The 26793-nt window shown below is 43.3% G+C and overlaps 1 protein-coding gene across 19 annotated transcripts in view; it reads right to left on the bottom strand.

Annotated features, from left to right (window-relative positions):
• The window catches only part of kcnab2a (potassium voltage-gated channel, shaker-related subfamily, beta member 2 a), a 307091-nt gene that overhangs the window by 66135 nt on the left and 214163 nt on the right, over positions 1-26793 (bottom strand). For all 19 annotated transcript variants that reach the window (XM_038773836.1, XM_038773842.1, XM_038773828.1 and 16 more), the window contains 3 exons: positions 13699-13742; positions 12914-12951; positions 9390-9469 (listed from right to left, as the gene is read on the bottom strand). In XM_038773836.1, the coding sequence (XP_038629764.1) occupies positions 9390-9469; positions 12914-12951; positions 13699-13742 (162 nt within the window). The remainder of the gene's footprint in view (positions 1-9389; positions 9470-12913; positions 12952-13698; positions 13743-26793) is intronic.

Genomic DNA, 26793 nt, shown 5'->3' with positions numbered 1-26793 from the left:
CTGTAGACTGGTATGTCGCATTTGATGATTTTAAATTAAAAATTACAAAGGCAGAAAATATTTCGAAATTTTCTTTTTTTTGTTATTTTACATCAAATAGCATTGAACAATAAAACACTGCTGAGAATTAACCTAACCACTATTTAAAATTGATTTTGTGTGCTAGTAAGTATTTAAGTACAATCAAACCTGTATTTGTTAACAGAATATGGATCCAGTCTGAGTGATTTGTGCTGATTCGCTTTGGATATGATTATTTGAACAGCTAATTTTGAATTAGCTGATACTTTTGTTCCACTTATTAAAATATTAGCGTTTTAATTTTATTGTTTGTTCCACAATCACATCAAACCATTACCCTAATGGAGAAGGAAAACTGTCTCATTCCAAGATTCCCTTCTCCGGCAGCCACTCAATGTGCAAGAGTGCTTCACAATCGGATTTTCTTGCTTCTCCCTAGAGAGGACCAACCTAACCTGTTCTCAGCATCTCCCCTGTGGCCATGATGCAGACCAGGTGATTTGGGCAACTGCACAGCCATTGTATTTGTTGTACTAGAGAATTGATGCATTTAATTTTTTAAGTAAAGAAAAAACAAAATAGAATAAAATGAAATATAAAAATAAAACTGAAATATTTATGAATCAGGATGAATAAAATGCATCAAAAAATTGCTAATGCAAATGTGAAGTAGAAATACTTAAATCTGGTGAAAACTTATGGTGTCAAATGTATTCAGGTGCACTCTCATTCAAATAGAAATGTAGCTTTTGCATTTTTTCAGTCTGACTCTCCGAAGCATTACAAAACATCTAAATCAAACACATTAAAGTTATACGGCCCTTTGCATATTCCAGAAGGCACATTTTGATGACACCTATAAGACCAAAGGTAGCAGATACTTAGAAACACCATCATTATTATAACTACTAAAACAGCAACTTTTATTTATATTGTGTCTTTCATGTAATAAAATATCTCAAGGCACTTCACAGGAACGTTATAAAGCAAAACTAGACGCCAAAGAAAATGTTTTATGGAGCCGATTGAAAGGATAAAGAGGTCATGGTGAAAAGGCAGAGAGGGAATTCCAAGTCCATTCTATATCTGGATAGATAAAAATAAACATTCCTATTGTTGGTTGTTTTCGTTGCAACGCTGTAAAATACTTCTAATGTTTGAGGATTGGACTAGTTGCAAATTCTCACCAGTAGTTTCTCGTTGCTTTCTTTATTTAACTGTAACTGGAGTGATTTTTGATGGGTTGTTCTATGTTTCCTCCTCCGTCCACTTATCTCCTTTAAATGTTTTATACCTCTTCCAATGTTATCTCCCATTTGTACTGCATCTCATACCAAGTTTCCCTTGTACCTAGGATATTGTATTTACTAACCTTACTAATTCTGCTATCTTTACTGATGGATTCAGTTGTACCATTGGAACCACTAGGGCTGATTATACCAATGAGCTTCTGGCCAGCGTCCCATACTCCACCCTCCATATACTTGGCATCAAAAACTCTGCTGCTCATGTCCCGACTCACAGAAAGCTATGTCCACCCATCACCTCTGTACTCACTGCCCTAAATTGGTTCTTGGTTAGGCAACACCCCTATTTTACAATTCTTATCCTGGTATAAATACCTCCATGGCTTGTCCTCCCCATATTGCTATAAACTTCAGTCCCAGAACATTCTGAAATATCGGTGCCCCTTTAACTCTGGTCTCTTGTATATCCCGATTTTAATAATAATAATAATCTTTATTCGTGTCACAAGTAGGCTTACATTAACATTGCAATGCAGTTGCTGTGAAAATCCTTTAGCCGCCACACTACGGTACCTGTACGGATATTGAGGGATAATTCGGTATGCCCAATTCACCTAACAATTGCTCCAACACTGGCAGTCATGCCTTCAGCTTTGGAAATCTCTTTCTAAACCTCTTCAATTCTCTCTCTCTCTCTCCTCCAAGACACTCCTTAAAACCTACCTCTTTGACCAAGCCTTTGGTTATCTGTCCTAATATCTAATGGCTCAATGTTAAATTTAGCCTTTTACACTGTTAAGTGCCCTGGGATGTTTTATTATGTTCAAGGAGCTATATAAATAAAAGTTGTTTTTGTTGTAGACTTATCATTTGGTTTTAATACCTTCCATTGCCTTTTGCTTCATTTGTGTCTTTTCATTAAAAAATTTTTTTTTTTTTTAAGAGTACCCAATTAATTTTTTCCAATTAAGGGACAATTTAGCATGGCCAATCCACCTACCCCGCACATCTTTGGGTGTATGGGCGAAACCCACGCAAACACGGGGAGAATGCGCAAACTCCACACGGACAGTGACCCCGAGCCGGGATCAAATCTGGGACCTCGGCCTGAAATGAGTGTAGACATTCACGGGCAGCACAGTAGCACAGTGGTTAGCACTGTTGTTTCACGGCGCCAGGGTCCCAGGTTCGATTCCGGCTTGGGTCACCGTCTGTGCGGAGTTTGCACATTCTCCCAGTGTCTGCGTAGGTTACCTCCAGGTGCTCAGGTTTCCTCCCACAAGTCCCGAAAGACATGCTGTTCGGTGAATTGGACATTCTGAATTCTCCCTCATTGTACCCAAACAGGCGCTGGAATGTGGCGACTAGGGGCTTTTCACAGTAACTTCATTGCAGTGTTACTGTTAACCTACTTGTGACATTAAAGATTATTATTATAAGTCGGCTAATGGCGATGTCAATGTACACTTAGAATTTATGGTGCCTTTAATGTCCAAAAACATCACAAAACACTTTACAGGAATGATTATCAAACAAAATAGGACACCGAGTCCCTTAAGGAGAGATTAGGACAGGTGCCTAAAAGTTTTGTCAAAGGGGTTGGTTTTAAGGAGCGTTTTAAAGGAGAAGTAGTAGAGATGGTCTGTATTTTATACTGACATCATTTATTTTACCGCTGAGCTGTGAATATTATACTAAAGAGGTTTTTTGGTACATAGGGTATCTATTTTAGATGACTAAGTTAGAAAAATTTGTTTTATTGATTAAAATATATTTACAGCAGTTAAGTTAGGATATCTATGAGGATTGAACTAACATAATACAAGAATGTTGTTGGAAAATAACTCTTTAATTCCTGTCCTGGATTGTCGGGATATATTTAGGTGCTTTGCCCATGTGTTCCTAAACTGAGCAAAAGGCTAGTCAATCATGGGGACATCACAGTCAAGCTAGACACAAGTCCTCATGTGAAATTTAGGGCCATATTTTGATGCAGAAATTCTGGCTGATTTTGGAACAAAATCCATTTCTGGTCAGTGCCTCATTGATGCCACAGCAGAAAGGAACTAATTCAGCAATGATTAATAATTGAATCTGGCAAATTTGAGGTAAATGAACAGACATGCAACTACTTTGCCTCTATGCTGGTACAAGAGTAACCATGAAAATAGGTCACATTGTGCAAGCATAGTTTATGCTCCAGCTGAATTTCCCAAGTGCACAGCAAATAGGGCAACAGAGGAATGGTGACAATAACCTGATAACATATGGTTACCACAGAGCAGAGGTGATTTAATTTCAGGAGATAGCAATGTAGTTTGGCATTAGAAACCATCTGTGGTTTTGACAGTTTTGCCATAGGATTTGAGTCTAATAATAATAATAACCTTTATTGTCACAAGTACGCTTACATTAACACTGCAATGAAGTTACTGTGAAAAGCCCTTAGATGCCAGATTCCGGCACCTGTTTGGGTACACAGAGGGAGAATTCAGAATGTCCCATTCACCTAACAAGCCAGGAATCGAACCTGGGACCCTAGCGCTGTGAAGCCATAGTGCTAACCACTGTGCTACCGTGCTGCCTGGTCTGACCAGACAGAACAATTTTCAGGTTGCTCCGAAAGGAACTCTCTCTAAAGATCTGCAGAGAGCAACATGTAACCTAGATTGCTGATTGCTAACTTTATTTATGAGTGGCATTTGAACTGTAATATGTTATTTAATTAAAAATCTAATGATGACTATGAACCATTGTCGATTGTTGTAAAAACCCATCTAGTTCATTAATGTCCTTTAGGGGAGGAAATGTGCCATCCTTACCTGGTCTGGCCTACACGCGACTCCAGACCCCCAGGAATGTGGTTGACTCTTACCTGCCCCATCAAGGGGAATTAGGGATGGGCAATAAATGCTGGCCCAGCCTGCGACGCCCACGTCCCATGAACGAATAACACAAAAAATGGGGGTCTGGTTTGGTATCCGAACAATACCAACAGTTCACTATCAAACAAATGATGGTTCACCTAGTAAGACATAATTTTAATAAAAATTCACCCAGTTCTTGCTTATATCATGTTGAATCAGCATTCTACTGATGTGGTGTAACATAGCACCTCCTGCTACAAGCAAGTCTGGTTTGTCCAATGTGTAGCCCAGGGCCGAAGAAGACCCTCCATTCGACACACTGAACCTGTTTTCAACATGCTGACAAACTGGTGTTAAAATGGAAGAATCCACATGGAGCTCTTCCTCCAATCACAGGCAGTTTCTTTTCCATGTGTCCTGATCAGAGCAAATGTGAGGCTGGTGAGGGGGCATGAGGTGGGTGAGCGAACATGGTGAAAGGACCTGGGGGCAGGGGGAGGGGCAGAGGCAAAATGTGTGCATGAGTCTGGCTCTCCCAGTATCAGGGTTCTCACTTACCCTCACCCACACATTGTGCATGTGCACTCTGAGTGGGTGAACCGTGACTGAGTGATCACCTGAGCCTGGGAATGAGCTCGAAACGCACACTCACTCTATCACACTCTAGTACTTGTCTCAACTTACTGCTCCTTTTTGTTTGCTCAGCGAGTTAGGGTTTCTGTCCATACTGAAATTCATGTTTTTGAACAATATTTTTACTGAAAATGTTGCCATTTATAACAATACAATATAAGGTGATTCCAAGGTGACTCGGGGTAGACTTGGCACTTTTTAGGTCCAAACATGGCTCTCGGACCGTAGCCCAAGACACCCCAGAGCACCAGTCCAGGGACAACACTGACTTCCCAACACAGCTGTCTCTAGCATCCTCCACCATCCCAGAGACACTCATCTTGGTTGGGCACATTAGTGAAGGGGCTCGTGGGGCATTATCTGGTTTGCACCATACACATGGTGCAGTACAGCAGATGGAGACGGGAATGCCCGAAGAAGGGTCGGAGGGTGGCCCGGCCCAGGGACTAGCTGCCGTCCAGACAGGTTTCATGAATAGGGTTGTTCCATCGATAGAGGAGAGGCAATCACAGAGCCAGGGACTGCATGAGGGGGTCTCAGCAACCATCCAACGTCTGTAGGTGCATCTGGAGGAGTCCAACCGTCTGCAGGGGCAGATGGTGGTGCCGAACATGCGTGCCACCCTGGCCAACAACGCACGGGTGGTGTTCACAGTGTAGGCCTTGGGGATGAAGGCATCCGCCACGAGTCAGAATGTCCTAAGGCCTGGGGCACTCTGTGCGGGCAGTTGGCAAGGCCCAGTTCAGGGCTGGCCTGTCACAGGCAACATGTACCAGGGCCACCTGGATATTGCAGTGGTGCTCCAGAACTTTGCCCAGTCACAGCAGTTCATGGCTGAGGGTGTCAGCGGTATTGTCTGGGCATTGGCCAATGTTGCACTGACCCAGAGGGAGTCTGTACAATCACTGGCTGATGTGGCACAGTCCCACAGGGAGGTGGCCTATTCCATGTGCTCCATGGCCACAAGCATTGAGACCCTGGTCGAGATGGGAGCAGGCCCCTGGTGGCGGAGGAGCCTAAGGGGTTAGCTTCGTTCGCACCCCCGTCCCGTGGAGTAGCCCGGGGGCCATGGTGAACCCCAAGGGGGGAGGAGGTGATGGCGCACATGCCGGTGACTCCTGCAGGGGAGGTGCCGGAAAACCACAGCATCTTGGACTCCTCCACTCTGCTGCCCCCTCGGTCTCTAGCATCTACAATGGGCAGCAGGCAGAACAGGGCAGCATCATGCCACCAGCGAGACACAACAACAACCAGGCCCATCCAGGCCCGGTTACCCCAGTAGACGGATGTCAAAGGGGATCCAGGTCACAGGGTGGGAATCACAGCAGGCCGACTTCACTCCTGATGTACTACCTGGGGATCCAGCCAAGCATAGCGTTAGGGCCGGTAAGGCCCGAAGGTTAAGACACCAGTTAGGTTGGCACAGATACAGCACACCGTACAGGGCAGCACGGTAGCGCAGTGGTTAGCACTGCTGCCTCACACCGTCAAGGACCCGCGTTCGATCCCTGCCCGTGTGGAGTTTGCACATTCTCCCAGTGTCTGCGTGGGTCTCACCCCCACAATCCAAAGATGTGCAGGGCAGGTGGATTGGCTATTCTAAATTGCCCCTAAATTAAAATAAGTATGTTCACCGTTGCACAATAAACACCTGTTCACAACATTTCAACCAGCCTCTGTGCTCTGGTAGACAAGTGTGATGGATGGGCTTGGCTGGCTGCAGAGGGGGTGTTGGGTACGGGGCAGATGGGCAGACGGTGTGGGTGGGATTGGCCCAGAGACCCCAGTTCAGCCAGCGCTCACCACTCCAGTGCCCCACCTCCATCCCTCTCCACCCTATATCTCCCACCATCGGGAACAGGATCGGTGAGACCGTGTGATGGAATGGCCAGCTAGCATGCAGCGATCACCCAGGTGGACGGTGGAAACTGCTATCGTGGACAAGAGTCAGACATTGTCATACGATGTGGAGCACCAGAACTCATCACAGAGCAGGTTGCCATCATCCTCCATCCCGTGGACCGGACTGCTAATATTGCCATCCCAGGTAGTGAGGCAGGTAGGAATCACGGAGGGGGTTGCAAAGGGGCAAGGGGGCAGAGAGAGCGTATTCATGGGACGGGGTGGTCAGCCGGATGGGGTGTGGGGGTGGGATGGGATGGGATGTCTGTGCCACTAGGCAGGCCCCCTAGTCGGTGAACCTGGAGGCGATTAGTGTGTCACATATGGATCGGCTTTGGTGCACATGTTGTGAGGCCTCCTGTGCCTGCCTGGGCCCAATGAACTGCCCATATTCTGCCTCCCCCGCATCCTCCTCGCCGTCGAGGCCTGGCGCTCATCCTCATCCCCCAGCACTTCGCCCCTCTGCTGCACAATGTTGTGGAGAATGCAGTAGGCCACCATGATATGGGATACCCTCCTAGTGCTATACTGGAGGGCACCTCCAGAGCAGTCCAGGCACCTGAACTGCATCTTCAGGATGCTGAAGCACAGCTTGATCACGCCCTTCCCTGGTTGCAGCAGGGGTGTCATTGTAGCTGGTCTCCGCATCGGTTTGTGGCCTCCGGATGGGTGCCATCAGCCATGTCTGCAGCAGATAACCCCTGTTGCCCAGGAGCCAACCCCTCACCTGGGTGCATCCCAAAGAGGTCAGGAACCGTCAAGTGTGCCCGGATGAAGGCGTCGTGCACACTGCCCGGGTTTCAGGTGCAGACTTGCACTATGTGCATCTCACAGTCACACACCAGATGCAAGGTTATCGAGTGATATCCCTTTCAGTTTGTCAAGACTGGCCCGTTATGAGCCGGTGCTCGAAGGGAGACATGCATCCTGTCAATCATCCTCTGGACCCAGGCATCTCAGCGATGATGGCGAACCATCTTCCCAGGCATCCTGGTGGGCCTGGTCCACACTGAATTTGATGTAATATGCCGACAGGTCATATAGGGCCTCCGTGTTGGCACGGAAGCACCTGTGCACCGAGGTCTGAGAGATTCTGGACAGTTCCCCACTTGGTACCTGGAAGGACCCCATGGCGTAAAGGTTGAGGCTGACCGTCACCTTGATAGCCACTGGGAGTGGATTTCCTCCCCCATACTCCTGTGGTGCCAGGTGCACCATGATCTGGCAGATATGTCGCACTGTCCCCGTGCTCAGCGGGAGTCTTCGGCTGCATACCCGAACCGGCAGGTCCTCGAGTGACAGGTGCTGCCGGTACACGAGGCCTGATGCGGCGCCTCCTTACCACTTCTTTCTCCTCGACTTGTTGGTCAGCGGGCCTGTTCCTCTGGGGTAGGCTCCACTGCTCCATCTCGAGCAGGTCCACCTCGTGCAGCCTCAGTGCAACCCCCAAGGGCTACGGAGATTAGGATGAAGGCCGCCATTCCTTTTTTTTTTAAATTAAAAAAAAAATAAATTTAGAGTACCCAATTCATTTTTCCAATTAAGGGGCAATTTAGCATGGTCAATCCACCTAGCCTGCGCATTTTTGGGTTGTGGGGGCGAAACCCACGCAAACACAGGGAGAATGTGCAAACTCCACACGGACAGTGACCCAGAGCCGGGATCAAACCTGGGACCTCGGCGCCGTGAGGCAGCAGTGCTACTCACTGCGCCACCGTGCTGCCCCGAAGGCCACCATTCCTGGCGCTACCCATGCCAGCGGTATACTCCGCAGCCCCCGTACAATGCCCTCCTGTTGTGGCTGTTGGTGTTGCCCTTGGGTGGGCCGCGTGCTGCCCCACTGACGGCTGGTGGTGGGTTGGGGGGGGGGAGAAAGGAAAGAGCTGGTGGGGTGGGGATGGAATGTGGGGATGGTGGGGGTGTGGGGCACCCGTACGGCCGGTGTCACTCTGTGCAACCACGGGTCACGGTGGGCAGTCAGTGGGGTGCCACCCCGGCCCGGGTGTGGCAACTGTGGGTGGTAGGCCATGTCAATGAACGACATAAATACTCGAAATATCCATTTTTCGGAGTGTGCCAAATAGCAAAATGCCTCGTCATCTAATTAGTGATGTGCATGAATGAATGAACGAGATTCCCACAAACTCTTATCTACTAAATAGCGAAACCACAACAACGAATAAACAGTGGCATTCCGAAAAGGTTGCACAGTGGTGCAGTGGTTAGCACTGTTGCCTCACGGTGCCGAGGACCCGGGTTCAATCTACGCACCGGGTCACTGCCCGTATGGAGTTTGCACATTCTCCCAGTGTCTGCGTGGATCTCACCTGCACAACCCAAAGTTGTGCAGGCCATGCTAAAAATTGCCCCTCAATTGGAAAAAAAAGGATTGGGTACTTTAAATTAAGAGAAAATAAACTTGCTAGCAAACTCAGGTGAATTCAGTGATACCATTTCAATGTTTGTAAAAAAAATAAACTAATACAATGTAAACTGTTGCACTTCACACAAAGGCCAGAACACTAAATACCAACCATAAGAAGCTCAACCATGGGAAATATATGAATTGGTGCTATTTTCCATCATCACTCAAAGCAGGTGTACAACAATTTACAACCATGAAAATACCAGCTTGCATGTAATGAATGTAAAAAAGTGATCTACTTGATCAGTACTTCATGCTGTATTCTGCTCTGCCCGAAAAGGCCAATATACTTACTTGCCAGCTGCATAAACTTCTGCCGTATCAAAGAGGTTTATTCCATTTTCATAGGCTAAAGTCATCAACTGTTCTGCCATCTGAAACAAAAGGGAAACATCTGATGTAAAGAACCCAATTAACATCACTTACATGTTGAGCACACAGCAGCTACAATTGGTGTGCATCTTAAAATAAAATCTTCCTCTTCCCTGTAACCTCCGTCAAGTGCAGGTACCAGAGGGAGAGAGAGTGAGTTGCATGTGTGGTTTGGGGAAAAATTCACAATGAGAACATAAGAACATATAAAACAGGAAAGAAGGCCATAAAGACCTTCGGGCCTGTTCCTTTACTCACTAAGATCATGGCTGGTCTATCTCAACTGCACCTTCCTACACTACCCTCATACCTCTCGATTTCATTAGCATCCAAAATTCTGTCAAACTCTATTTTGAAAACACTCTCAACTGAGTATCCACAGCTCTCTGCAGTAGAGAATTCCAAAGATTCCCAACCCTTAGTAAAGAAACTTTTCCTTATCTCAGTCACAGATTGCCGACCTCTTATTCTTGTACTATGTCCCTTGGGACTAGTCTTCCTAGTCAGGGGAAAAACCTCCTCCTGCAGTTCTCATTTAGGCCCTTAAGAATTTTGTGCATTTCAATGAGATCACATCATTCTATTAAACTTTAGGGAGTAAATGCCAAATCTACTTGCTCTCTCCTCATACGACAATTCCCTAATCCCCGGAATCTATAATTTGTCAGCCACTTTTATATTCTCTGTCTAGTAGACTCCTAACCAGGGATGGATGCAACGAGGCAGTCTGTCATGTGTAATTCAGTAACATAACTAAGTTTGTGGTTTATTTCTTGGTCCGCCCCAATGTAATGACAACAGTAAAGAAAGGTATCTCATAGCAGGCAAGTTTGAAATAAAATAAACCTTGTTTTTAATGTATATTTTTGTAGCCTCCATGAACGGTTGGTCTTTTTATTCTTTTCAAAAAACTGTTTTTGTGGCAAGTGACAGCTGAAACCGAATGCAATGTCACACTCAACCATGTGATTTCCCCTACTAACCTTGAATAGTTCCACTCTTACCATTTCAATGCAGCCAAAGTATCTTGAACAATAGCTTTCCCCTCACTCCTATACTATCACTTCCAATGTCGCCTAAGGATCCTTCCTTTGCCTGTTCTATCTCATCTGCATGGTGCCCCGTTGGAAACATCCATGGACATGGAACAAGTAGGAACCCATCTACTTGGTTACATCGAACATTCTATTCAAGAACTCAACTTTTACCAAGGACTAAAAAGGACTTGATGTGGAGATGCCGGCGCTGGACCTGAGATTCACCTGAGGAAGGAGCAGTGCTCCGAAAGATAGTGTTTGAAACAAACAAGTTGGACTTTAACCTGGTGTTGTAAGACTTCTTAATGTAAAATGGACTTGAAAAGTAACTTGCCCTTTAGTTTTTGGGGAAGTATTTTTGTTGAGTACCTCTAGCTATCTCTGTATTAAGCTGTTAAATCTAACATGTATAACCACCAATGGTCCTTGTACTAATTAATCCAGTTTATAATCAAATTTTCAAAGTAGTTTTCCTGAAGTTCATCACCTATTGCATCATCCGTGGCTAAATAAGGAAGTTGAATATCAAATTGAAAGAAATACTGTTACAAAATCGGTAAAGATTAATGGTAGGTCAGAAGGTTGGAAAGATGTTAAGAACCAACAAAGAAATGACTTAAAAAAGGCAGAAAATAAAGTATGAGAAAAAGCAAGCTCGAAATATAAAAACATGTAGTAAGGAGTACCTATATGTCTTTAATAAGAAATTGTAATTAAAGCAAATGTTGGTCCTCTAGTGTGTGTCTGGGGAATTAAAATGGAAAATAAAGAAATGGCAAAACTGAACCAGTATTTGGTGTCTGCCTTCACTGCAAAAGACATGGAGCAAGAAAACTTCCCAAAAGTATATGAAAAGCAAGAAATGAAAGCGAGGAAAGAACTTAAAACAATTACCATCACCAAGGAAAAAGTGCTGAAAAAACTATTAGACCTAAAGTTCGATAAATCCCCAGGACCTGATGGTCCGCATCTTACGGTCTTAAAAGAAGTGGTTGCAGAGAGAGTAGTGGCATTGTTTATAACCATGCAAAATCCTGGAAGAGTCCCGGCAGATTGGAAAATGGCAAATGTAACACCTTTATTCAAGAAAGGAGGGAGACTAAAAACAGGAAACAATAGGCCAGTTAGCCTGACATAGGAAAATTGCTAGCTTCCATTATTAAGGAAGTAAGGAGCGTAATTAGAAAATCATAATGGGATCAGGCAGAGTCAGCGTGGTTTTGTTAAAGGGAAATTAAGTTTAACTAATTTATTAGAGGTTTCTTTTGAGGAAGTAGCTGGCAAGGTGGATAAAGGGAAACTGTGGATATGGTGTACTTGTATTTCCAAAAGGCATTTGATAAGGTGCCAAATCAAGCTGGACAGAATTTTGTTTGACAAGAGAGTCAAGGACTATGCGGGAGGGGGATGTGGCACCGCACATTCAAATAGTATGCTAAGCACTTTGGCAAAGATGGAGTCAAGAACTGGTAATGCCTCTTTGAGTGAATCTTTACACTATTTGTATTGCCGGTAGCATGGTGGTTAGCATCAATGCTTCACAGCTCCAGGGTCCCAGGTTCGATTCCCGGCTGGGTCACTGTCTGTGTGGAGTCTGCACGTCCTCCCCGTGTGTGCGTGGGTTTACTCCGGGTGCTCCGGTTTCCTCCCACAGTCCAAAGATGTGCGGGTTAGGTGGATTGGCCATGCTAAATTGCCCGTAGTGTAAAGGTTAATGGGGGGGATTGTTGGGTTAGGGGTATGTGGGTTTAAGTGGGGTGATCATTGCTCGGCACAACATCGAGTGCCGAAGGGCCTGTTCTGTGCTGTACTGTTCTATGTTTGCATAATCAGCCATTTGCATATTTTGGGTCACATGGCTATTATAAAAGGCACAGTGATTGAAAATTGATTTTTTTTTACTGTCAGCAATAAACACAATTCTAATTCGGTTCAGACACAACAAAGGCATGATGCAAAAGGTGACTTCCCTTTCAGTGCATTAAGGAATTGTTACAGTACTGGAACATCAAAAGCACATTCCAATGCTGCAGGCAAGGGTGGGGAGGAGGGGTACATTGCTTTCCCAAAATGTCCTTTGGCTTCTCAGAGGCAAGTTGCTGAGTTAATGCCAATTTCAGTTAGTACACTGGTATGGATATATCTAGGCATTATTCTTAGTGACACCAAGTTGATGTCTTGCACAAATGCCAAGCTACATCAGCATTTTTAATAGACAAACTAGCAAATGCAATTCAGATAACTTACAAAACTTAAACTTTATTGGGATATGAGATCATCTGAAGCAGTTAATGAGATTATAGTCATTTCATGACTGCTCCAACATATTCACTTTCCTCTGTTCAGCGACATATGGTGACAAAACCTAATTCATGTCATTTCAAATTTAAAGACAAGAAAGAGGCATACCTCATCAGTGATCTGACCTCCAAAGGTAACCCATGTTCCTGTTGGAAAGATAACGGTTAAAGAGCTGTATTATCTGCTTTTAGCTGATAAGCGACCCAAGAAACCCAAATGCTTAAACAAAACAAACAATATTCATTACAGTTGTGAATAAGAGATTCAGTTGCAGGTTCAATCGTTTACAGTAACAAAAATCTATAAGAAAAGGTCTTTCTTGTTGAGCATCCATTATGTTAAGATCATTGGACAGCTGAGTAATATTATTTATTTACTTAGCATTTTGACAAAAGTATGCCATTCTATCACTGTCTGTGCCACAAGCCAAATCAATAAAATGGCAATCTAATTTTGAATAATTTAAGGGCTCAGCATTGGCAAGCCATTAAACAACACAATTTACTATTTTCCAATCTGGCCAAAGTTTATTAAATATTAAATGGCACAGATAAGACAAACCCAGACAGTTAATGCAAAGAAAATCAAGAAAATAGGACCAGTGTGCATAAAGGTAAATTAACAATAAGCAAATTTAGGTAACTACAAGGGGGTGGGGAGGTGGAGGAAAACAGTAATTAGAATAGTGTAGGCACTGGAGTTATTTAAAATGTGTGATGGGACAGTTCAATGTGTACAGAACTAAATGGGATTTTTTTCACTTCTGGCTTTTATGAACTACAATATTTCTATGCCACGGAGGTTCTGAGAATGAAGTATCAGCTATAAGATGGGAATGTATGAGTAATCAAATTGTAATAAGTTTACGTATGAGGGCAACAACATTTACTTACCAAGGCCAAGGCAGGACACCCTAAGTCCTGATTTTCCAAGGTTTCTATTTGAAGATAAAAAGAGATGAAGCAATTAGAATCATTTAACTTGAAAAGACAATAAATATTTTGTAAAAACACCACAAAGGGGCGAATTTTTATTCAATTGCTTCCCTTCAAGCTAGACCTTGTTGCCCCCTCAATCTTAAGATGGTAAGCCAATCTTGGAGCGCCTTCAATGACACTATTAATACTAGCTTTTAGATATTGCCCATTTGTCATGCTTCCAGTACTTCAATGTTCCATCACATTTCAAAATTTTAAAGGTATACCATTAAAAAAAGTGATAATGAATCTGGAAGCACCCTTTATATTTCTACTGGTGAGATCACCATATAATTCACTCCAGATTTTGAAATTTTATGACTTATTGATCTATCCTCAGTCCCATGAAATTGAAATAGCAGCATTGATTCCCCATTAAGTACTGCCTACTTACATCCTTAACAGGAGCACTCTGCACTTAATCAATTCTATTTTTTCAGCCAGAGGCTGATTCTCTGATACAAGAACAACATATTCTTTCAACATACAAGAAAAAGAGCCAATTTTGTGGGGGCCTTTATTTATCGCACTGAAAAATATGGGCAAATTGAAAACAAAAACAAGCAACGAAGCATAAGGCAGGTGGTCGTGTATTCCTATTTCAACGCACAGTATATTATTGTTCCAATTAAGGCTAAATCCAACTCAACCTTTCTGAAATCAAGGCGTCAGTGTTGCGAAGAGGAAAATCTCAAGGGACCTTCAGTAAGGGCTCAACACAACGATTGGATTTCGTACACATTATGAGTACTATGTAGCAATATCGCAGGATCAGTGATTTTGGCGGAACTGAAATTACAGACCCTTTGGGAAACTGAGTTGGACAGAAACATAGAAAATAGGAAGAGTAGACAATTCAGCCCTTGAGCCTGCTTTGTCATTCATTATGATTATCCAACTCAGTAACCTGTTCTCACTCTTCTCCCCCTCTCCAATAACCTTTGATCCCTTTAGTCCCAAGAGCTATATTTAACTCCGTCTTGAAAACATACAATGCTTTGGCCTCAACTACTGTCTGTGTAGCGAATTCCATAGGCTCACCACTCTCTGGGTGAAGACATTTCTCCTTATCCCAGTCCTAAACAGTTTACCACGTATCTTCATGTCTGTGACCTGGTTCTGGACTGCACCGCCATCTGGAACATCCTTCCTGCATCTATCCTGTCCAGTCCTGTTATAATTTCATAGGTTATGAGATGTCCCCTCATTCTTCCAAACTCCAGCGAATATAATCCTAACCAACTCAATCTCTCCTCATATATCAGTCCTGCCATCCCAAGAATCCGTCTGGTAATCCTTCACTGCTCTCCCTCCATGGTAAGAACATCCTTTCTCAGATAAAGAGACCAAAACTGCGCACAATATTCTAAGTGTGGTCTCACCAAGTCCCTGTATAATTGCAGCAAGACATACCTGTTCCTGCACTCGAATCCTCTCGCTATGAAGGGTGACATTCCATTTGCCTTCTTTACCGCCTACTGCACCTGCATGCTTACTTTCAGCAACTGGTGGACAAGGACACCGAAGTCCCATCATAGATTCCTCTCTCTCAATCAATAACCATTCAGATAATAATCTGCCTTCCTGTTTTTGCTACCAAAGTGGATAATCTCAAATTCATCCACATTATACTGCATCTGTCATGCATGTGTCCATTCTCTCAACTTGTCCAAATCACACTGAAGCATCTCTGCATCCTCCTCACAACTCACCCTCCCACCTAATGTTGTGTCATCTGCAAAGTTGGAAATATTGTGCTGGATTCTCCGATTTTCAGGCTATATCTTGACACCAGCGTGGGAACGGTGGCGTTTTATGACCAAAATATCAGCACAAAAGGGCCACTGATCCTCCGTTTGGTGAAGGGTTAGCTGGCAGGCAGCATAGAGCACCTGGCTCTAGCTGGCAATAGAGCCGGAGAATTTCCGGGTCCGTGGCCACACATGCGTACGGTGGTGGCCTGCAGCGGCTGAGCCTTGCAATATGGCGTGGCCGCGTGGACACGGCCTGCCAAGTAGTGTCCTCCCTTTGGCCAGGCTCGCGACCCCCGAGACCACCTCCCGACAGTGCCCCCAGCCCCTTTGGGGGGGGAGGGGCATTGGGCCATCGATACAGTGTGCGGCGTAATCCTAGACTATGCCGCTTTTGAGGGGGCGGAGCATTGCTGCCCCCCAGATTTCATAGCAAACGGGGATTCTCCGGCCGACTGAGATTTCGGCGTCGGAAATCGGAGAATCCCAACCAGTACATTTAGTTCCCTCATCTAAATCATTAACATATATTGTGACTAGTTGGGGTCCTAGCACTGATCCCTGCAGTACCCCACCAGTCACTGCCTGTCATTTGGAAAATGAGCCGTTTATTCAGATTCTTTCTTTCCTCTCTTCCAACTAATTTTCTATCCTCCTCAATACACTAACCCCATTCCCATGCTCAGGATGCCTTGTTTGTGATCATTTTGATGTTAGGCATTCAAGCCACCTTTGGACAGAGGAGTAGTGTAATCTTATTAAATGTCAAATGATAATTCACCTAGCTCTGCTCACCACCACCTCTCTCAACCCCTCAATTGTCTCATTTATCACTCTACTCATATGACATCCAGTACTGGATCCACAGAAATTCCCTAAATATTGGGAAGACTGAGGCCATTGTGCTCAGAACCCACCGCAAACTGTTCCCTAACCACCAATTCAATCTCTCTCCCCGTCAACTACCCAGGGCTGAACCAGACAGTTTGCAATATTTCATTCCGAGACGAGCTTCCAAACGCATAAATGCCCCATCACAAAAAACACTGACTACTACCTCCATAACATCTCCTGACTCCACTCTATCTCAATTTATTGGCTGCTGAAACACTCAGCATGCCTGGTATCTCTGGACAACATTAGTCCAATGCTTTCCTGGTCGTCATTTCACCTTCTACCGTACAGAAACTAGTGTCCTGTTGTTGGGGGGGGGGGGAAGAGTCCTGTTTTTTTTGGGGGGGGGCGGAGGAGGAGAGAGAGAGAGAGAGAGAGAGAGAGAGAGAGAGAGAGAGAGAGAGAGAGAGAGAGAGAGAGAGAGAGAGAGAGAGAGAGAGAGAGAGAGAGAGCCTGACTATTGGGGCAGTTTGTAAGCGATCCACGTGCTACAGACTACAGCCACCCAGATGGCTCAGAGAAGACCAACCCCTTGAGGTTGGGAGTCTGAGGTGGATCCATGCTGGTGGGGAGCAGAGGGACACCCTCTTCCCCAGGGTGGGCCACAGACTCAAGCCTACCCTCCTGAACAATGCTGGAAGGTGGTGGCAGAGGCAGTCAGCACTGCCAGTCTCACCAGGAGGCGACGGCTGCTGATTCGGAGGGTTGGGGACCACAGGTGTGTCCTCTGCCCTCAGAGGGTCAGAGAACCAGGGAGACTGCGGTGCAGCTGTCCTCTGGATGGGGTGAGCTCTGCAGATTCCTGTTTCCTCTGCAGTGAGCATCACTTCCAAGGAGTGCCAACACTTGGTGGGCTCCTGCTAATCACATTTAAATGCATGCAAATGTCAGTTTTGCATGCCACCGGCACAGGGTGCAAACCTCATTATCGCCACCAGCGAGGGACTGGTGCATGGCACCCAAATCAGCTCCGTGCGCAGACCTCAATTTGGCTGGACGCAGCATCGGGTTTGCAGGCTGATGTGGTAGGCCTTCACCTCTCTAACTGCCCAGCGGCAGACTGATAAATTGGAGGTTGGCTGCACCACCAGGGGTCGGTGTGTAGTTGGGGGACTTAAATGGGTGTCTCAGGTTGGAGAAAATAAGTTTGCCCTTAGGGGGTCGGGGTCAGGGTTCTTTCTACGGTGGAGGCTGTTTCTGTGTACAAAAGCAAATTACTGCGGATACTGGTATCTGAAACGGAAGAGAAAAATACTGGAAAATCTCAGCAGGTCTTGCAGCATCTGTAGGGAGAGAAAAGAGCTAACGTTTCGAGTCCTTTGACAAAGAGTCATCGGACTCGAAACGTTAGCTCTTTTCTCTCCCTGCAGATGCTGCCAAACTTGCTGAGGTTTTCCAGTATTTTCTCTTTCGAGGCTATTTCAGTCCATGTTTTGTTTGTTGCTGTGGGGCGGTTAAAGGGGGGGAAAATGAACAAACTACGTATTATGTTTCGTTGGTGCTATGTGGATTCCCCCCCCCGGAGGGTGTTTGGGATAAAATATATATATTTAAAATTCCTGTTCAACCATCATTCCTGTGCTTGGGTGACCTAAATTGGTTCTTGGTTTGGCAACATTTCAATTTTAAAATTCGCAACCTTGTTTAGCAAATCCCTTTCATGGCCTTGCCCCTCCCTACCTTTAACCTCCCATCATCCCACTGTTCTAATTCAGCGATTCTCAAACTGAAGTCTGTAGAGACTTTTCAGGGTTACTGTGAAATTAGAGCTAGAGACATCCTATGACGATTGATGAATATCGTCTCAGTTGTTAGTGGCTGGTTTACAGGCCTATGGGTTATTGCTGATAATCGTGAGCAAACCATTGCTCCCACAAGCATTTTCTCACTTCCAGCATGGACTGCACCGGCACAGAAATATTTACAGCACTCACAAAGATGGTACTAATGAGTGACATGATCCCTATCCAATTGTTGCACAATGTTCTTGTCAATAAACCAATGAAAATATATGGATGTACAAATTTTAAGGTTTTTACCTATAATACCTATCCTGTTCACATGAGCAGCAGAAACTAAAACAAAACAAAATATTTTGCTGCTGCAGCTGAGCCAATAAGAAAATATGATCTGAAAATATAAAATGCCTAAAGAATTTACTGATCAGGGTTTTTGACTAGTCTCGAGTTAAATGGTAAGCTGAGAGTTTAACATGACATCTTTCATCTGGGTACTTTAGCGTGAAATAAAGTGAGCTGCTGCTGGTCATCTATAAAGAGAACTTAGCCTTCGAGAAAAAAATACTCAGTAGCTTCACGAGTTGTGGTCAGAAAGTGGAGATCACACTAAAAAGAGACAGACTCTCCAATGAGAAGCAGGCACATCCATGGCATACAAGTAAATAAATAGTAAGTAAATGTCTTAAAATCATTATTAAAACATGCTTTATCTGTTGTATTTACATATGAGTACTGTATATAATGTAGATGGCAGGATCAATTATTACTAACCTATTTGAAAAAGGGTTTATCATACATAGAGTCAAAGAATCATAGAATTTACAGTGCAGAAGGAGGCCATTCGGCCCATCAAATCTGCACCGGCCCTTGGAAAGAGCACCCCATTTAAGCCCATGCCTCCACCCTATTCCCGTAACCCAGTCACCCCACCTAATCTTCCTGTAACCCAGTAACCCCACCTAACCTTCTTGAACACTAAGGGCAATTTATCATGGTCTATCCACCTAACCTGCACATCTTTGCACTGTGGGAGGAAACCTGAGCACCCGGAGGAAACCCGGAGCAGACACGGGAAAAACGTGCAGACGCCACACAAACAGTGACCCAAGTCGGGAATCGAAACTGGGATCCTGGAGCTGTGAAGCAACTGTGCTACCCCCAAAAACCCACAAAGTTTAAGAATTTTGTCCTCTTGAACATTCCTAATTTTCATTGCCACCTAGCCTCTTAACTCTGGAATTATCTCCCCAAATATCTTCACTGTTCCCTCTTTTAAGAAGCTCCTTAAAACCCACCTCTTTGTACAAGCTTTTGTCAATCCATACTAGTATCTCCTCATCTGTCTCAGTGACAATTATTGTTTGACAATTCTCCTGTGAACTACCTTGGAATGTTTTGCTACATTAAAGGCTATATTAATGCAAGTTGTTGTTAATATTGCTGAGTATGAACAATGACTTAACTTTTGATTTTTGGAAAAGTTGACAGAGGTTATGGAAGTAAGCAAATTAATTGGCATCAAGTGGCAAATTAATTTCTAGAGGAATATATTGCGAATCTAGCTAAATGAAGCTGGCACCCTGAAAAACAGTCTGACATTTCAGACTATCTCTGTTCCTAAAAATTCTTGAATTCACTGTTTAAACAGCAATTAACCATAACCATGGCATCACACACTAAAAAACAAGAAATAAGTCCATATTCAAAACATCTTTTATTTGATGTTTGATGTCACAAAATATTGTGCAATTTAATGGAAATGTCGTATCACACGTTGCATAACAACTCTTAATTTACACTTCTAATGTACCACATACACAAACCAAGATTAGGGATGTGCTAGACTCACAATATAATTTAAACTGAATAGACAAGTAACATTAGCCTGAACTAATCTTGACAAGCGCTGAAAACAATATCGGCACGAGCAAAGCTGATACAAACAAATCTGAATAATAAAAAGACATATGCAGCACTTGGAATTGCAAGAGACCAAAGATTTCAAATAAACAACCAGAAACACCGAATATTCAAGATACTAAGCTAATCCAAAATAATGCTGACCGTTGCTCTCACTGCGGAAAGAGTCCGCTCAGTATAATATGACGGGAGTGTTCAGTGAACTCAGTAAATCTGATGTATACAACCAATTTTAAAGTGCCAACATGAGGTTGTATTGAATATCAAATCACCACTGCAGTAATGGAGATATCATTATAGGGTCATAAGTATTCCCATGAAATTGATCAATCAAATTTCAGAGGATTCTCAAAATTGTACTTTTGACACTAAAAACCTATATGCAGGAACAGCTTTGTTCAGTAAGATTTTTGACTGAGGGTGCGCATATATATTTATTTCAACTTCTCATATTGGGATAAACAGGCACGTTGGCTGCTAAGGAATGTGTTAAATTGGTTTGTCAATGATATAAAAATAGAAATCACTGGAAAAACTCAGCAGGTCTGCAGCATCTGTCGGGAAAGAAAAACAGGGTTAATGTTTTGAGTCTGTCTTTGATTCTTCTTCAGAGCCACTTTTCTTTTAAATAAAAGAGTTGGTCAATGGCTCATTCTTTAACTCTTAAGTTACTATATACTACATGAAGCAGCCACCACATACACAAACTTAATTAGACTCTTAGATGACAAAGATGTCAGCCCTGGTTGATGTTTACAAGCATGGATCCCCACAACAGAGGAGTTTAAGGGAGAGGAGTGGAGCAGTTGGAAATAATGTGGCTGGAGGAGAGGAGAAGATGTTAAGATGATGCCCATCCACATAATTCAAGTGTGCCTGGTGAAACATAAAGCTAAGACAGGAACAACATTATCCATGGAAATGCTCCTGGAATGAAACACCCTTCGCTTTCAACCAAGAATAATATGGATGCAGGGGGATTGGCTGCTGGGAAATCTGCTAGTCAATGTTAATTTTTAAAAAAAATTTCAGAGTACCCAATTGATTTTTTCCAATTAAGGGGCAATTTAGCGTGGCCAATCCACCTCCCTGCACATCTTTGGGTTGGGGGGGCGAAACCCACGCAGACACGGGGAGAATGTGCAAACTCCACACGGACAGTGACCCAGAGCCGGGATCGAACCTGGGACCTCGGTGCCGTGAGGCAGCAGTGGTCAATGTTAATTATAGCAATGCTTCAGAAGTAGTTTATGGAACAGCATACCAAATCTGACTAATGGACCTTAGAATTGCCATCATTTCTGCCAGCACTGTTTAATGAAATCTGAGCCTATAAATTACACTGTGATATTAGAGCGAACTCCTAGCATGTTTCTGTTAAATTACTTTGTATGTTAAAGAGACAGCTCAATTTCTAAGTTACAATCGTTAGCACATGGTAACATTTTGAGTTTGGGATCTGACTGCAGGATAGCATATTTACATAATCATTGACTGCTCATTTATATGCTAGCCATGATGTGGAGATGCCGGCGTTGGACTGGGGTGAGCACAGTAAGAAGTCTTACAACACCTGGTGTTGTAAGACTTCTTACTGCATTTATATGCTGCACATGATGAAAAAAGCCGTAATCCATTCAATCTATTGAGGGAAGAAATTACCAGAAGACGACTCTGCCCACAACGCTTCCAACTTCTCAACCATCTTGGCAAGCTGCTTTGGGTTCTCCGCAAATGATACTGCTATAGTGTTGACCATTTCACTATCCCATGCCCCCCGGTAGATCTCCAAACCCAAGTTTTAGGAAGATATTCATCCAGCTTCTTTTTGATGGAGTTAATGGACAATGAAGTATGTTTTATATTCTCCACTGTGAAATTGCAACGTATTAACTGATTCTACTCAGTATTTGCCAAATGTTAACCTCTGGTCCTGTACTCACAACCTGTGAGACCCTGATTCAACACCAACACTTCTTTATAGTGTAATATAATCCGGGATCCAAAAAAAACTCCACCCCTTTTGTTTTATAGAAAATATAATTATCTACACAGCGATTCCCAAATGAATGGGAGAACATTTTTATCGAAGGATGCAGACACACAGGTCTTTTTACATTGGAGAATGCAGATAGAAAAGGCCCTAAAAAGTAAGTTGGATTCTGGGATTTACAAATGGAATGCTACACATAACAAGGGGAATTACATGCAGGTTTTGGACAAACAATATTTTAGGGGGGGATATGTGAGCCACGGAGAAGACCCAGTGAAGTTTCCCAACAGTGAAGCAAACCAGAAGCAAATGGTTATAGTTGTGAAGAAAAACTGAAATTACTGAGGCTATTTCAGTGGGACAAAAAATGTTCATGGAGAATCTATGAGGTTTACAGGTGAAATATTTTGAAAGGGCAAATTTGTTTCCACTGATTGGCAAATTGGTGACAAGCAGTTACTGACTCAGGATCATCACAAGAACAAGAAGAGAAATTAGAAGATAGAAGAAAATGTTTACACAAGTTACTTGAACACGGTATGCTTTACCACAATATTCTGTAACATGCACAATGTAAACAATGGAACAAGCTTTTCATGCACTTGCTCGCCCTTCATGACCATGTTCATCATCTGGGGGGTTTGTTGGGTTCTGATGGGCTGCTAAGACTGATCTGTGTCAGAAGGTTCTGCTGTAAACAGTAGAGGATACCAGACAGTTGAGTTTTGGATAAATTGCCGGCCTGGGATTTTTTTCGCTTTGCATATTCTCTCTGCTCCGGATATGATTTTGCCTTCGAAGGAAGCCACATTTTTTTATTTGGTTGCGCCAAGTCCAGTGATTCTGGGGCAAGCTGCTTCCAGGGCTTGAAGTCAATATTAAAACTTGTAACTGAAGCCTTCAGTATTCTTGGAACTCCTTCCATCAACTGTGAGAGCGCACCCCAGATTTGTGTTTTCCACAGAAGATTTGCTTTGGTATGCGAGTGTCAGCCATTCAGGCTCATGACTTGCCCAGCTCAGTTGTGACCGTCTTAATATGGTGTGGATGATTGGAATCCGAGCTCGGGTTAGCACCTCAGTGTCTGATATATGTCTGGCCATCTGATCTTGGGCAGAAGTCAGGTCAAATGAAAGGGGTTGAGCTTCTTGGCATTGCTGGTTTAGCACAGGGCTAAAGAGCTGGCTTTTAAAGCAGACCAAGGCAGGCCAGCAGCACGGTTCAATTCCCGTACCAGCCTCACCGAACAGGCGCCGGAATGTGGCAACTAGGGGCTTTTCACAGTAACTTCATTTGAAGCCTACTTGCGACAATAAGCGATTTTCATTTCATTGATGTTGGAACACAGTCCAACAGTGCAGTCCAGTCCACATGCATAGAGTAGAGCAGGCTGGACTATTGCTCTATAGACTTTTACATTAGTAGGCAGTCTTACTCCTCTTCATTCCAGACTGATGTTCGAAGTATACCAAAATTCTTGTATGTGTCTCGTCATTAATATAAACAGCTGAAGAAAGTGTGCTGAGATAAGTGAACTTATCCACTGCTGACAGGTTCTGGTCATGAACTGAAACATGGACTCAAAAGACAGGGCTTGCCTGCAGGTTGGTACATTGCTTCAGTTTTATTCATGCTGATCATAAGGATGATGTTGTTGCATGCTATTTACTGTATCACCAAACATCAAGAGGAACCAGAGGCATCTTTTCACTTTAATAGAATGATTTATCTACCTCATGATTAACGGGCCGTAAATACCACCTACAATTCACAGATAGCAAGTTCTAGTGTTTGCACCAAAATAAATGTATATGTGGAAAATTGCATGCAACACTAATCTGACCAATACTAAATGAGCAGTTTGCTATATATAGGACAGCAGATAGCTGGGGTGAGCTCCAAGAGAGTAGATTAATCCAGTGAATGGAATGACTCGACGTACTTGGGCAGATGGTGTGAAATGATTTTTTTAATAGGGTTTTTGAACAAAGTATATTTACCGTTATGTACACAAAATAGAATACACATATATATACACACATAGAAGAGAAGGGAACACGCACAAAAAACAAAACAGACAATAACAAAAAAAACATTAGAATAAAATAACTAGTAGGGTATTATGTGCTAGCTCAACAACAGCAGCTCTGTACAATTGGCAGTATTGTTTTTAGCTCATAAGTAGGCATCTGTTTGTGGGGCGGGGGGGGGGGGTCATATACATTTGGGCACCAGGGAAGCAAATGCAGAACAATTACAGAGGGCAATACGTGAATGGATCTGGTGTTGGTGTTATCGCGTGCTTCTCCCGGATGGTTTCCGCTGCCATTATCGTCTCGCAATCACCTCCGCTTCAGCCGTTTGTCCTGTCTTTCCCCCGGGAACAATAGGTGAAATGATATTTACTATTTTAGATTTATTAATATGGTTTTACACAATTTTAAATGTATCCTGAATAGGTCTTTTATTAAGAAAGACTAATTAATTGTGTTCTTCCCTTTCACTTCCAATGACATGATTTCATGCACCTCAGACAGAATCCAATATTGCCATTCTTCCTCTAGATCCTTAGACAATAGTACTTCGTGGAAGGTTATTCTATAACAGAAGTATCACAGCCGAGCTCAATCCTGTCCCAGTCCAATATCCACACATGCTCAATTTCCATAAAAGATTAAGGGAACGTGATTTAGAACAAAAAGTACTTTCAATATCTCTTCTCCCCCCCCCCACCCCCAAACCAACCCCACAGGCCAGTTATAGAAAATCAGCCACGCTTAATTTCTCACTTTTCTAACTGTTTCGCGGCGGCCGAAAAGAACATGCTACCTTCTTTATGACATACAGAGAAAATGTATAAAATGACTGTATTACAGTATTATATAGTAACAGATGGCTGGAAAGCTGGAAACACAAAAGGTTAGTCAACATCTGTGATACAACAGTCAAACAGGTGTTTTGCACATCGACCCTGTCATAGCTTGCAATTTGTTTGAGAAAGAGCCTAATTAAAAGAGAGGGGACTGCAAAGAGAGAAAGGGACAATGGGAAAGGGGGAACTGAGAAAGAAAACTGGCTCCCCTAGTTGCTAAGGAAACTAAAATTGAAAACAAAAATTTCTGGTTGAAACAACGTAAAAAAGAGATATCAGAGCTCAGTAGAGGCTGATGAGTGCAGTGGTGCAGTGCAGGCAAGTTGAATAGAGGGTAGATCAAAGAGCTGAGAGTAGCCAAACACATATTTGCTTCAGCTGTGTTGGATACTTGATTGGTGGATCTGTGCCATCCACCCAGTTCAAGAGGTTTTGCAGACTTGTATCATTTCTGGTGAAGACTGCACACATGAAACTTGGGTTTGTTGTGCATTGTTGTCGGCTGGGGGATCAGGCTACATTCTAGAACAGAAGCTGAAATTCTTTGACAGACTTGAAGGAATTTATGACTGAGTTAAATATCTTAATGCTGTGTCAATTTGTAAAGGTCTGTCTTAGTGGCCATTTAATGTCTAATTTAATAATTGACTGCAATTTGCCTGTTAATTAATGTTTAACTTATGTCGATTTTGGGTTTCAACTATAGGTGATTAACTTAAATAGTACTTAGTTTTTGCTTTGTTTGACTCTTGTATGGACAAAATATTTTCTGTTTTATTTTTTTTAAAATTTAGAGTACCCAATTATTTTTTTCCAATTAAGGGGTAATTTATCGTGGCCAATCCACCTAACCTGCACATCTTTGGATTGTGGGGAGAATGTGCAAACTCCACATGGACAGTAATCCAGAGCAGGGATCGAACCTGGGACCTCGGCGCAGTGAGTCAGCAGTGCTAACCACTCCGCCACCGTGCTGCCCCTGACATTTTCTGTTTTAAACTGTGGAATCTTGTGGCTTCATTATTTGAGCAAAAAAAAATGGAATTTTTTTCAACTTTTTGAAAAAAAAGGTCCTGGTCTTGACAGAGATCATTTTTTTCCAATTAAGGGGCAATTTAGCATGGTCAATCCACCTACCCTGCACAGCTTTGGATTGTGGGGGTGAGACCCACGCAGACACGGGGTGAATGTGCAAACTCTACATGGACAGTGACCCAAGGCCAGGATCTAACCCGTGAGGCAGCAGAGCTAACCGCTGCGCCAACCCGACAGCCATATTCAACCACTGTGGTAACGTGATCAAAAAAAGGCAGTCGAAAACACCTTATCAGTTAATCTTCTTTAAAATACAGTGTGGACTCAAAAACAGGAGCAACTAGCTAAACATCAAATTAATAGTGGCAGAATAGAATTAGAATTAACGACAACTAATTACGAATATACACAGGTAACACCAACTAATGACATCACAGCACTTACTGATGACATCAGCAATGGATTGAAAAACATGCTTAATAATAACAATCACATATTAAGAAAAATGGAAGGGGAAATAAATGTAAAAAACACAAACACAAAGGAGCATGAGTGGAATAGTGTAACAGATGTCAGTTAAGTAATGGAAAGAAACATCACAACAGATGGTTAAAGAAAACTAAGTGGGAGGTCTAGGGGAACAAGAGAAAATTAGAGATAGAAATCATAGGAAAACTGGGTGGGAATGGGGTGGGTGGAAGATAAATCAGGTATAAAACGAGAAGAAGTTAGAAAATGAGGAAGTTACTGATCAGAAGGCCGCAGGGAGTCCCTTTTGTTTTTTATTCATTTATGGGAAGCGGGCAT

This window comes from Scyliorhinus canicula, chromosome 16 (assembly GCF_902713615.1).
Source record: "Scyliorhinus canicula chromosome 16, sScyCan1.1, whole genome shotgun sequence".
Classification (NCBI taxonomy): Eukaryota; Metazoa; Chordata; class Chondrichthyes; order Carcharhiniformes; family Scyliorhinidae; genus Scyliorhinus; species Scyliorhinus canicula.
This window is presented reverse-complemented; position numbering and strand designations above follow the sequence as displayed.